This window comes from Protopterus annectens, chromosome 8.part0 (genome assembly GCF_019279795.1).
Source record: "Protopterus annectens isolate FY-2018-M chromosome 8.part0, PAN1.0, whole genome shotgun sequence".
NCBI lineage: Eukaryota > Metazoa > Chordata > Ceratodontiformes > Protopteridae > Protopterus > Protopterus annectens.
The window spans coordinates 488,601,689-488,613,971 of NC_056741.1; the positions used below are offsets into that span (position 1 = coordinate 488,601,689).

The window sequence follows — 12,283 nt, forward strand, 5'->3', positions numbered from 1 at the left end:
AATATAGTGAAGTATAGCTTAGATGTTTCATTATTTATTTGAGACTGTCCTGCAATGTTATTTTAAATATGTCCTGTGATTTTGAACTCTGACATAACTGTGTTTATTTACTGAATATTTTCTTGTTCTCTTATTATTTATTATTAAATATATTTAAAGCTATCATTGTGGCTGATGTCTGCGAGACATATTTAAGTTCTGTGAGTACTTGCATATTTATTTGGTGACACTGTGGGCCATTCCTAATAGCATTCTCTTGGTCAAACTACTATTTGGATTAATAGTAACATTACAAAGTAAGATTGGACACCATTTGCTAAGGGCCTTAAATTAGCTGATAGGGAGTGGCTGGTGACAGTCCAAACTACCTTATAGTCTGGGCAAAAGGGGGCTTAGCTGGTAAACCTGTGCCAGCCTTTCCCAGGTGTGTGTGTGTGTGTGTGTGTGTGTGTGTGTGTGTGTGTGTGTGTGTGTGTGTGTGTGTGTGTGTGCGTGTGCGTGTGCGTGTGTGTGTGTGTGTGTGTGTGTGTGTTTGTATATAAATCAAATCTCAAAGAGTGTGTGTGTCAGCTAGTTGGGCAGGGACATGAAGCACTGGTTGGACAAAGAGGGTGCTGGAGGTCTTGGCTTGGCCACTCAGCTGAGATCTCAAATCTATAGCTGTGCCAGTGGGGAGTCTTACTGGGGATGTGGAGAAAGAGGGAAAAACAGCCCCAGACTGACTGCGGTCTATGTGTGCTCTTATGTGACATTACACTTTACTGTGTGTGTACTTGTTATCCTCCCAGTGTGCACGTCCTTCACTGTTGCCATTGGTGAGGACTGAAGCTCCTTGATTACTGGGCCAGTGCTGGTATGTCACACCCATTTTCATTGGTGGTCCAGGGAGAAAAGCACCACAACAGATTCAAAAACATTTAAACAATAGTTGATGAGTAATGATATTATAGGGAAGAAAAACACTGCAACAGATTAAATATTTTACAATTATTTGGGGAGAAAAGCTCTAAAAACATACATAAAAATCATTTAATGATAGCTGTTAAGTAATTCTATACAAGGGAGTTGCTCACCCAGCCATCACGGACCATTAGGCTATCAAAGGTGATGATCTCACATGATGCCAACCACAGTGATAACCGACTTCTGGGTGGGTTCATTTTGGAATGGTTTGCAGACCTTCCTCATCCATCACTACCTGAAATGCATTTCTCACTTTTTTGTGTCACTCCTTATCTCCCGTTTGTAGTCCAATCCTCCCCATCAACAGTTTTTCACACTCTGTTAGTGTGCCTCTCCATCCATTATTTCCTCTTCTTATCTATCCCTACCTTCCCTGTCAATCTTTTCTGTTCTGTATTTGTTTGTCTACCCCTACTTCCATCCATGTGACCACCTTGCTAATCATACTTTTACACTTTCCTATCTACCCTTCTTCAAAACACAAAATATAGAGCACTTGTCCTTAAAAATGTATACTCTACTCTTTCCACAGCACTTTTCCTTCCCTGGTTTCTTTTTGAGCATTCTTCTGCTTGCTCTTCCCCATTTTTTTGACTATTTTATCTCCCCATTTCCCTCCCACTTATATAATAAAATTAGTTAGGAGTTTGATTCAGAGGTCTACTTTGGGTTGCCTGTGGCACCCATGTAACAGTTATGAGGTGTTTTGATGTTTATGTGAATCTGAGTAGCATTGGGCATGCCACTTGGATGCTGCATTCCCTTGGTCATGTGATTACTCATAGCATGGACAGTTCATTTGCATGATTAGTACTAGTATCATAGCTGCAAAGATTCATTATGCAGCACTGCCCTGGCATGGCCATGCGATGCTAGCACTCATGCATGCCTCATCCTTATTGGGCCACATTTTACTAACTTCGCCATGTTTAATGCTGTTGGAAGATTATGTTATATGTTATGTTATGTCATGATATGATTCTTCCTGAATACCCCCATGCTGTGATAGTTTATGTTAACTCCTTAGCATAAATAAATAAAGCTCTGACTACATCACTGACACTATGGGATTGATTGCTGACGGAGGTCAATCAAATCTGCTTGTCGTACTAACTCCCAGATGGAGACAGGTGAATGTATAGCACTGTGATAGATGAACTAATCTAGAAGCAAGGTGAATACAATGTAGCCTGATTCAGGTACATGTATTCAGGCCAGAATTGGTATACACAGGTAGATTCTCACAAATCAATAATCTAGTACATACCTATGAATTAAGTTCATTCTGTATAATTCTCTGAACTTTATATACATACAAGTGTCTATAAGAGAATTTCATACTGCATTTCTTCTTGAATATGTTTTAAAAAATAACTATACATACTTTTCTGTTTTCAGTGTAAACTATGTTAACATTTTTTCCATAGTTGGCTCAGGTCATGACTAAAATGACTTATTGGACTAGCTCACTTATCTGTTTAGCAAATGGAAATAAACAGATATAAAAATGAACAAAGTAACTGTGCTGTCTAATAACTTTTAGCTATTTAAGTAAAAACAAGCAAATAATGTTTAAGTATCACCAGATTATTAATATCTGCTGAGTATTGCCAAAGATTCACCAACCAGTGGAATCTTGATAGCAATAAGTGCTCCAAACAGCCAGAATTACCACTCCAAGTCAGTAGCTTTTCACTGATGTATTAGACATACCTCTGTCTCAGGTCGAGCAACAAGCAGAGAGATGTTGGTGCTGTCCTCTCTAGTCAGTATTGCCACTGCTTCTTCCCGGTTCTGAACATCCACGCCATTGATCTAATGCATATCAAGAAAAAGATAATCATAAAATAAGATCACAGAAGTGCCAGCAATGCTATAACTTACATGTCATCCTAGCAATAAAATGCAACAAAATGGGCCAAAAAATTGCAGTCAAACATATCATATTTTTGTTACACAGTTGAAGTGATCCTTCACTCCAGATATCTTTCCTGACAATTTAAAGCAATGTTATGGGCTACTTGCCATATACACGCAACAATTACAAAAAATGCAAGTATGTTCCATTTCTCACCTTGGACTGTATTCCAGGTACCTGTACTTAAATTTTTTGCCCCTTTTAACAGGTCTTTGAAATTATCCTCCCTTACATTGTGAAATAAGTTGGACACCTACATATTTCTCTAATTCCAAATTACTTGACATTTTCTTTTTCTCCAAACAAATTCCTTACACCTGAAGTACTACACAAAGACTGCAAAGTCAGCTGTACAGACACTGTGAGTGAGAAATCATAGCTCCATCCCTGTCCTAACATGAGCATAACTCCACAGCTCCAAAACAAAAACACTTACAATACATTACATCAACAAATAAGGACTGCGAAAATTCATATAAATAAAATAGCATGGAGTCAGTCAGTTCTTCTCACCACTTTTTTTTATTTAGCAACCAATGTCATCCTCACTTCTACTGTAACTTCATAGGACTAATAATTATTCTGAAAGTTATGCATTCTATAACAGATGTACCAGTCACATGTTATAAAATAAACAGTGTTAGTAAAAGATATTCACTGCAAGCATAAGAGCTTTCACAGTTTTAAAAAGTGCATAAAACACTTTCCAATCAATAGTTTTTACAATAAATATTCAGATGAATCTAAGTAAGTATCTCATATTGTAGTGCTATATCCCTTGATGAAATAGTGTAAAATGATTGACAAATCACATATCCAAGTCTATTAATAATTATTTTAATAGGTGCCCACTCTCTTTTAGCAAATGTACTCCTTCATCCATGTATAAAACTAAATGTTATTTAAAGAATCCATCTTAAGTGCTTTTAACAAGGTAAATACATATGACTTTAGGTATGTTTTGGTTTCTGACATAAAACTTGCTCTGACCAGCACAGACCAGCTTTGTAACAAACTTCTTTTCTATTGGAAAATCCACCTCCTATAACCATGCGGTTTGGAAGGACTATCATAATTCTGATCACTACTTTTACTACTTATAAGGTTACAACAACATGAAGAATAAGAGATTAGTACTAGGCTACTTGCCCTTGTAGGCCATTGTATGCCTAGCCACGTACCCCATGTGTGAATCAAACCCTACACCTTGTGTCTGCAAGGTAAACACCTTAACCATTCTCTCTCTCTCTCTCTCTCTCTCTCTCTCTCTCTCTCTCATATGTAAGACATGGCTGTTTCTTTAATCCATTTCTTAATCACACTTATATTTCTATTTATTTAAAGCATTTGCATTTCCAGATTTATATTTTTCTTTTCTTTTCATGATTAATTAAACATTGCACTGTTTTCTTTATTGGTTTTTAAGTATCCAGGCCAGTGGCAGCATATACCAACTATTTAAATATATTTAAGCAGTTCTATCTAAAGTCCAAGGAACTGGATCAGTAAGTGGTTCTTCTTGGAATCATAGGTTGTCTTCAGGAAACCTTTAACAGCACTTTCCTACCCCTCTTATTTCACTTGCCATCTGCCGGTTACCAGATTCTGCCTTGTAAATTCCCCACTCACAACTAAGAAAAGAGATAAAAAAGTCCTATTGATACTTCTTACATATAGTTGCTTTTGCTTGGTCCTTTACTTGAACCTGACTCTATGTGACCTCAAGGACTTTAACACACCAGACCTACCTGTCAAAAACTGCTTCTCTAAGTTCTTACAACTTCACGTTCATTACTTCAGTAATGCTGTCCATCTACTGTAGCATCTTCTGACCCTTTCTCTTTTGCCTTAAATCTTTCCTACCATCATTGCCTTCTTTAGCAAATCCTGTTTTTGAATTATGAGGCCAAATTACTGAATAGTCTGGATTGATGTAAGTATTAACTATCTTCTTGCAGAATTCTTAGATGTAATTCTACAACACCAGAGTTCAGAGGCATGAGCTTTCTGGTTCATTGGTTTACTTATAGTAAAATTTCACAGCTGTATGTTACCGCTGGGAAAACCAAAGCATTGACAATATGTACCTTTACTGGCAATGTGATGTCTTTAAAATCTTATCCAAATCTGCCATTTGGGCAAAATCTGTCACTGCTACTTTTTCCTCATTTGTTTGTAAAGAATTTATAGGACAAAACAACAAAATTTAGTTTTTTGATGCAGATAAGACAATAAAACAAAATTTAGTGTTTTGATACAGAGCAAGAGATCAGCTTTTGTACTTCCTATTTTCAACTTCATAATCAGTATTTTCGTGTTTTCCTCACTTTCTGCCATTAAGTGATATCATCTGCATTTCTAAGGTTGTCAGTATTTCTCCCAACAATTTTCACTCAATCATCGGATTCATGTAGCTCATAATTTTGCATAATAACAGAACAGAATTGAATAAGAAGACTGATGATAGAAAGCACTGTCATAGTTTCCCAGTCTTGGATCAGTTAGTTATTACATGTTTGTTTTTAATTATTTCTTCTTGCTCTGTATACATGTTCTTCAAGAGAGAAAACTTTTATTGATGCAAGGAAAGACTACCCTTTCAGAAATCTGTCCATAGCTAACGTTTTTTCCAGTAACAGACTAGATGGCAAAGACAAAGGATTATGGTTGGGTCTCCAATCATACCCAACTTGTTATGTGTTTGAGACACAGGAGACAAGACATTCATCGCAAGAGTGCAACAAAGAGAAGCTCAGAAGGTAAATCCTGATATCCACTTCACAAACACATAAGAAGGTAATTATGATTGGAGAGAACTGATCATAACTTTGTTATGCATGGATATTTAGCTGCCCTGATCTAAACTACTTAGAGGAAAAAAGGCATGGGAGTGCAAAGTATTTTACAAGTTTTAAAGCTATAGCATACTTAGTGCTGTCACAGAGACAGTGGACAAAAGCAAAGGGGTATCTATAACCCTGTCATAAAAGCTGTACTACCCTTCTCACTGCTGTCTGGAACAATAAAACATATCAGTTCAAAGTGTTTTACAGCTTTTAATGCTGTTTTATCTTTATGCCATTGTTCTTTGGTAGTTGCTGTTTATGCTTTACTGTGAGACTAAAGCATTGCAATACTAAAGATGTTTACCAAAACCTCATCAAGCACCTTATGTCAGAAGGTAAAGCACTTCTGCACATGGACCCATTTCGCATGCAGCCTAAGAGCATTGCCTAGTTAAGTAACTTGCTCATAATCACAGAGTAAGCAAATTGAGACTCTGTAAATCAAACACAAAGCTGTTACAAAATATAGAAAAGCTAGACATAGTCTTAAAGTTTTGAACCAAACTGCCAGATTACTTCCAAAGGATCTGAAAATTTGTTTCATTAGAAAGGTATGCTGTACAGTAGTTCATTGTGGCCCTGATTAGAATTTTAAAGTAAACTGAGTAATAGTTATCTATTTTTTAATTATATCTCAGGTTTTTCTTTTAATCAGTTGATTGGGGATATACTGTAAGGCAGAAAGTCCTAATTATGTTCAAAAAAATAATAGTAATAATAATAATAATAATAAAGATAATAATAATAAAGGAAAAGGTGAAAACCCAGCTACTGGGGATGCACAAGTCAGTGTATTTCGTTGTGCCAGTCCCAAGCCCAGATAAATGGGGAGGGTTGCATCAAGAAGGGTATCCGCTGTAAAACATTTGCCAAATGATATATGTGGACAACAATACAGATTTACATATGGGATCAGTCGAGGCCTGGGTTAACAATGACTACCACCAGTACTGTTAGCCAATAGGGTGCTGGCAGAAATTGTGCTAGTGTTGGCTGAAGAAGAGGAGGAAGGCATGCCCGAAGGCAGGAAGAGAGGAGAAAGGTTAGGAGTGTGGTAATGATGGTAGGAACTTTGAAAGTTGGCAGTATGACTGGTATAGGGAGAGAGCTAGTTTGATATGATGGACAGAAAGAATGTTGATATATTGTGTGTGCAAGAGACCAGATGGAAAGGAAGTAAGGCTTGGTGTATTGAAGCTGGGTTCAAATTGTTCTATCATGGTGTGGATGGGAGGAGAAATGGGGTAGGGGTTATCTTTAATGAACAGTATGCCAAGAGTGTTTTGGAGGTGAAAAGAGTGACAGTTAGAGTGATGTTTATGAAGCTGGAAACTGATGGTGTGATGATGAATGTTGTTAGTGTATATGCTCTACAAGTTGGGTGTGAAATGGATGAGAGAAAAATTTTGGAGTGAGTTGGATGAAGCGGTGATAACTGCACCCAAGGGTGAGATACTGGCGATTGCAGCAGATTTCAATGGTCATGTTGGTGAAGGGAGCAGAAAGGATGAGGAAGTGATGGGTAGGTATGGTGTTAAGAAGAAGAATGTAGAAGGTCAGATGGTAGTGGATTTTGTGAAAAGGATGGACATGGCTGTAGTGAATGCAATTTTTAGCAAAAGGGAGGAGCATAGGGTGACATACATGAGTGGAGGAAGATGCACATAGGTTGATTATATTCTATGCAGGAGGACCAGTTTGAAGGAGATTGGAGACTGTAAAGTGGTGACAGGGTGAAGTGTCATTAGGCAACATAGAGTGGTGGTCTGTAGGATGACGTTGGTGATCAAGAAGAGGAGGAGGAGTGTGAGGGCAGCACCAAGGATTAAATGGTGGAAACTGAAAAAGGGTGATTGTGAGGTGGAGTTCAGGGAGGAGTTAAGACAGGCACTGGGTGGCAGTGAAGAGTTACTGAATAGCTGGGTGACTACAGCAGAGCTAGTAAGGGAGACGGCTAGAAAGGTGCTTGGTGTGAAATCTGGATAGAGGAAGGATGACAAGGAGACCTGGTAGTGGAATGAGAAAGTACAGGAGAGTATACAGAGAAAGAGGTTGGTGAAGAAGAAGTGGGATTGTCAGAGAGATGAAGAAAGTAGACAGGAGTATAGGGAGATGAGGTGCATGGCAAAGAGAGAGGTGGCAAAGACTAAGGATTAGGCGTATAGAGAGTTGTATGAAAGGTTGGACACTAAGGAGGGAGAAAAGGACCTGTACCGATTGACTAGACAGAGGGACCGAGCTAGGAAAGATGTGCAGCAGGTAAAGTTGATAAAGGATAATGAGGGAAACATACTCACAAGTGAGGAGAGTGTGTTGAGCAGATGGAAAGAGTACTTTGAGGGGCTGATGAATAAAGAGAATGAGAGAGAGAGAAGACTGGATGATGTGGGGATAGTGAATCAGGAAGTGCAATGGATTAGCAAGGAGGAAGTAAGGACAGCTATGAAGAGGATGAAGAATGGAAAGGCTGTTGGTCCAGATGACATACCTGTGGAAGCATGGAGATGTTTAGGGGAAATGGCAGTGGAGTTTTTAACTAGATTGTTTAATGAAATCTTGGAAAGTGAGAGGATGCCTGATGAGTGGAGAAAAAGTGTTTTGGTATCGATTTTTAAGAATAAGGGTGATGTGCAGAGCTGTAGTAACTACAGAGGGATTAAACTTGATCAGTCACAGCATGAAGTTATGGGAAAAAATAGTGGAAGCTAGGTTAAGAAGTGACGTGATGATTAATGATCAGCAGTATGGTTTCATGCCGGGAAAGAGCACTACAGATGCGATGTTTGCTCTGAGAGTGTTGATGGAGAAGTACAGAGAAGGTCAAAAGGAGTTGCATTGTGTTTTTGTAGACTTAGAGAAAGCATATGACAGGGTGCCTAGAGAGGAGTTGTGGTATTGTATGAGGAAGTCGGGAGTGTCAGAGAAGTATGTAAGAGTGGTACAGGATATGTACGAGGGTAGTGTGACAGCAGTGAGGTATACCATAGGAGGGATGGATGCATTTAAGGTGGAGGTGGGAATACATCAAGGATCAGCTCTGAGCCCTTTCTTATTTGCTGTGGTGATGGACAGGTTGATAGACGAGATCAGACAGGAATCCCCGTGGACTATGATGTTTGCAGATGACATTGTCATCTATACTGAGAGTAGGGAACAGGTGGAGGAGACCCTGAAGAGATGGAGATATGCTCTAGAGAGAAGAGGAATGAAGGTCAGCAGGACCAAGTCAGAATATATGTGTGTGAATGAGAGGGAGGATAGAGGAATGGTGAGGATGCAAGAAGTAGAGGTGGCGAAAGTGGATGAGTTTAAATACTTGGGATCAAAAGTTTAGAGTAATGGTGAGTGTGGAAAAGAGTTGAAGAAGAGAGTACAGGCAGGATGGAGTGGGTGGAGAAAAGTGTCAGGAGTGATTTGTGTCAGACGAGTACCAGTAAGAGTGAAAGGGAAGGTCTACAAGAGGGTAGTGAGACCAGCTATGTTATATGGTTTGGGGAGAGTGGCATTGACAAAAAGGCAGGAGTCAGAGCTGGATGTGGCAGAGTTAAAGATGTTAAGATTTGCACTGGGTGTGGTGAGGGTGGACAGGATCAGGAATAAGTATATTAGAGGGTCAGCCCAGTTTGGAAGGTTTGGAGACAAAGCCAGAGACGCAAGATTACATTGGTTTGGACATGTGCTGAGGAGGGATGCTGAGTATATTGGGAAAAGATGAAGCTACCAGGTAACAGGAAAAGAAGAAGACCTAAGGTAAGGTTTATGGATATGGTGAGAGAGGACATGCAGGTGGTTGGTGTGACAGAACAAGATGCAAAGGACAGGAAGAAATGGAAACAGATGATCCGCTGTAGCGACCCCTAATGGGAAAAGCAGAATGAAGATGATGATCCCTTTGGGGGGGGAAAAAAAATATATATATATATATATATATATATATATATATATATATATATATATATATATATATATATATATATATATATATATATATATATATATATATAGATATATATATATATAGATATAGATATATATATATATAGATATAGATATATATATATATATATATATATATATATATAGATATATATATATATAGATATATATATAGATATATATATATATATATATATATATATATATATATAGACATATGTGTGTGTGTGTGTGTGTGTGTGTGCACATATATATATATATATATATATATATATATATATATATATATACATATATATATCCCGAGGAACAATAGGCACATTAATATTGGTGAACACATTTTTTTGGTTTATATTGTTACATTTTTGATACCTATATCAGGTTCACTATTAAGGAGATAGTATATTTGAGAGTTAAAAATTTTTTTTACAGCATGGATCTTACAGCTATTCTACAGGGTTTTTACAACATGGATCTTACAGCTATTCTACTGGGTTTATTGGTGGACAAGGAAGATATAGGCATGTTTGAAGCCCAAACAACCAATTCATTAACAAGCAATGTGCAGATCAGTTCTGAAGATGGGTGCCAAAATCTTTTTGATGCCATATTTAAAAATATGAAAGCATTAAGATCTAGTGTAGGGCACGCTAGATTATTTAAAGCATACATTCAGAAGGGCATTACTCCAAGGGGCCTCAGGATTAGGATGAAACCCCTAGTGGGCCAGCCCGATGATGAGTTGCTCTCTACTTCAACCAAGATACAGCATAATTCTTCCATGGATTTTGTGAAAGCTTTACATGCCATTCGTGCACGCAGAATACAAACTCTCAACTTAGAATTATCTCAGAAATGTCAGGAGGCCAAACAATATGAACACAAACCCCAGTATAAGGAATGTTTAAAGATACTGAGTGGGGATTTGTTACAATTTGAGAATGGTTTAAAGGAAAAGAAGGTCCATAAATATAACAGGGATTTACATGATTATAGTCAGGGACATCCCTTTGAACAAACCAAAAATCTTAAATTTGTTAAAAGTAGTAATTTCAACCACAGATACAAGAGAAAAAGGAAATCTATCCTTAAAAAAACAAATAGTGATGGTTCTGGAGAGGAACTGTCCTCTCATACAGATACAGACTGTGAGATTCTTCAGACATCACCAGCATATAAACACTCTTTCCCTAGGGAAGGTGTTTTGGGTACAGAGAAGATCCCTTTAGTGGTCATCGAAAAAGAGGGGGAAGAAAACATAAATGTAGGGGTCGGTCCATATTTAACATTAGAAACCATGCTGCAACTATTGGAGCCGAAACAGGTTCAAACAATGTCTTGAATATTTCTTCTGCTGTTTTATCTGGAACCGAATATGATTTGTTAAATAAAAGATTAAATTTATACCTGGCTTTTTTATGTAAGAGAGCAATTTTGTGCATGACCTATTGTCCTTTTGCAGGCTACTTAATTTAATGTTATTTTTGGGGATTTAGAAAACCACAATGAACCAACAGAGAGAAGTTTAAAATTTCATCCATCTACTTTCATACCGCCAATGAATAAACATGTGGAGATCTTCCAGAAATGCATTCTTAAGGAGCTTCATTTCAGGGGTGACTCATATGAGGGTGTATTTAACAATAATTTAAATTCATCAGAGAGAGAGGCATTAAAGAAACTTAAGAATAGGAAAGATAAAATTATTATACCTAGGCAGATAAAGGGGGATCCACAGTTGTCATGGACTGGTCCCAATATGAAATGGAGGCTAACAAACAACTCATTGATGGCAAATTTTACACATGCATGTCTATTGATCCTACTCCACAATTTAAAAATGAAATAGATATTTTTTTGGATTTGGCTGTGAAGGAAGGCATCATTGATGATAAAACATGATTCCATCTCAAGGTAAGTGAACCTAGTTCCCAATACCTTTATTTGCTTCCTAAGGTACACAGAAACCTCCACAACCCACCGGGCAAACCAATTGTATCAGGCAAGTGGTCCTTAACAGAACCAATTTCTGTCTACTTAACTAAATACTTGAAACCTTTATTGAAGGCAGTTAGGGCAAGGATTAAGGACACAATGGAATTTTTGAACATTATTGATGATTCACAAATTGAAGATGGATGTTTTTTATGTATGTTAGATATAACTTCTCTCTATACTAGCATCCCCCATTGGGCAGGCTTAATGGCACTGGAATTTTGGCTCACCGAACTGGGTATGTCTAGCCCTGGATTTAACACTTTTCTTCTTTGCCTTGTGGAACATGCATTAACTAAAAATGTGTTTTTTTCAGTGGTAAATGTTATTTACAGTTGAAAGGTACTGCAATGGGTGCAGCTTTTGCCCCCATTTATGCAACCTTTTATGGGATACCGTGAACATTCATGATCTATTATAGTAGTCATAACATTTTAATTGAGGAGATTGATATCTGGCGTAGGGGGTACATGTCAGTCCACCGACAAGTCGGAAGACCGACATTCACTCCACCGACACATGAAAACATCGAAAGCGCAAACACGGACATTTAACAGGTAAGACTTTTAAATTCGCTAATCATGCCTACCATGTTTTAGTAAGTGTGGCAGTGTTATGCATGTGT

At 37.8% G+C, this 12,283-nt stretch overlaps 1 protein-coding gene across 1 annotated transcript in view; it reads right to left on the bottom strand.

Annotated features, from left to right (window-relative positions):
- The window catches only part of PDZD4 (PDZ domain containing 4), a 671,734-nt gene that overhangs the window by 149,974 nt on the left and 509,477 nt on the right, over positions 1-12,283 (bottom strand). The window contains exon 5 of the mRNA XM_044080016.1: positions 2,677-2,778. Coding sequence (XP_043935951.1) covers positions 2,677-2,778 — 102 coding nt within the window. The remainder of the gene's footprint in view (positions 1-2,676; positions 2,779-12,283) is intronic.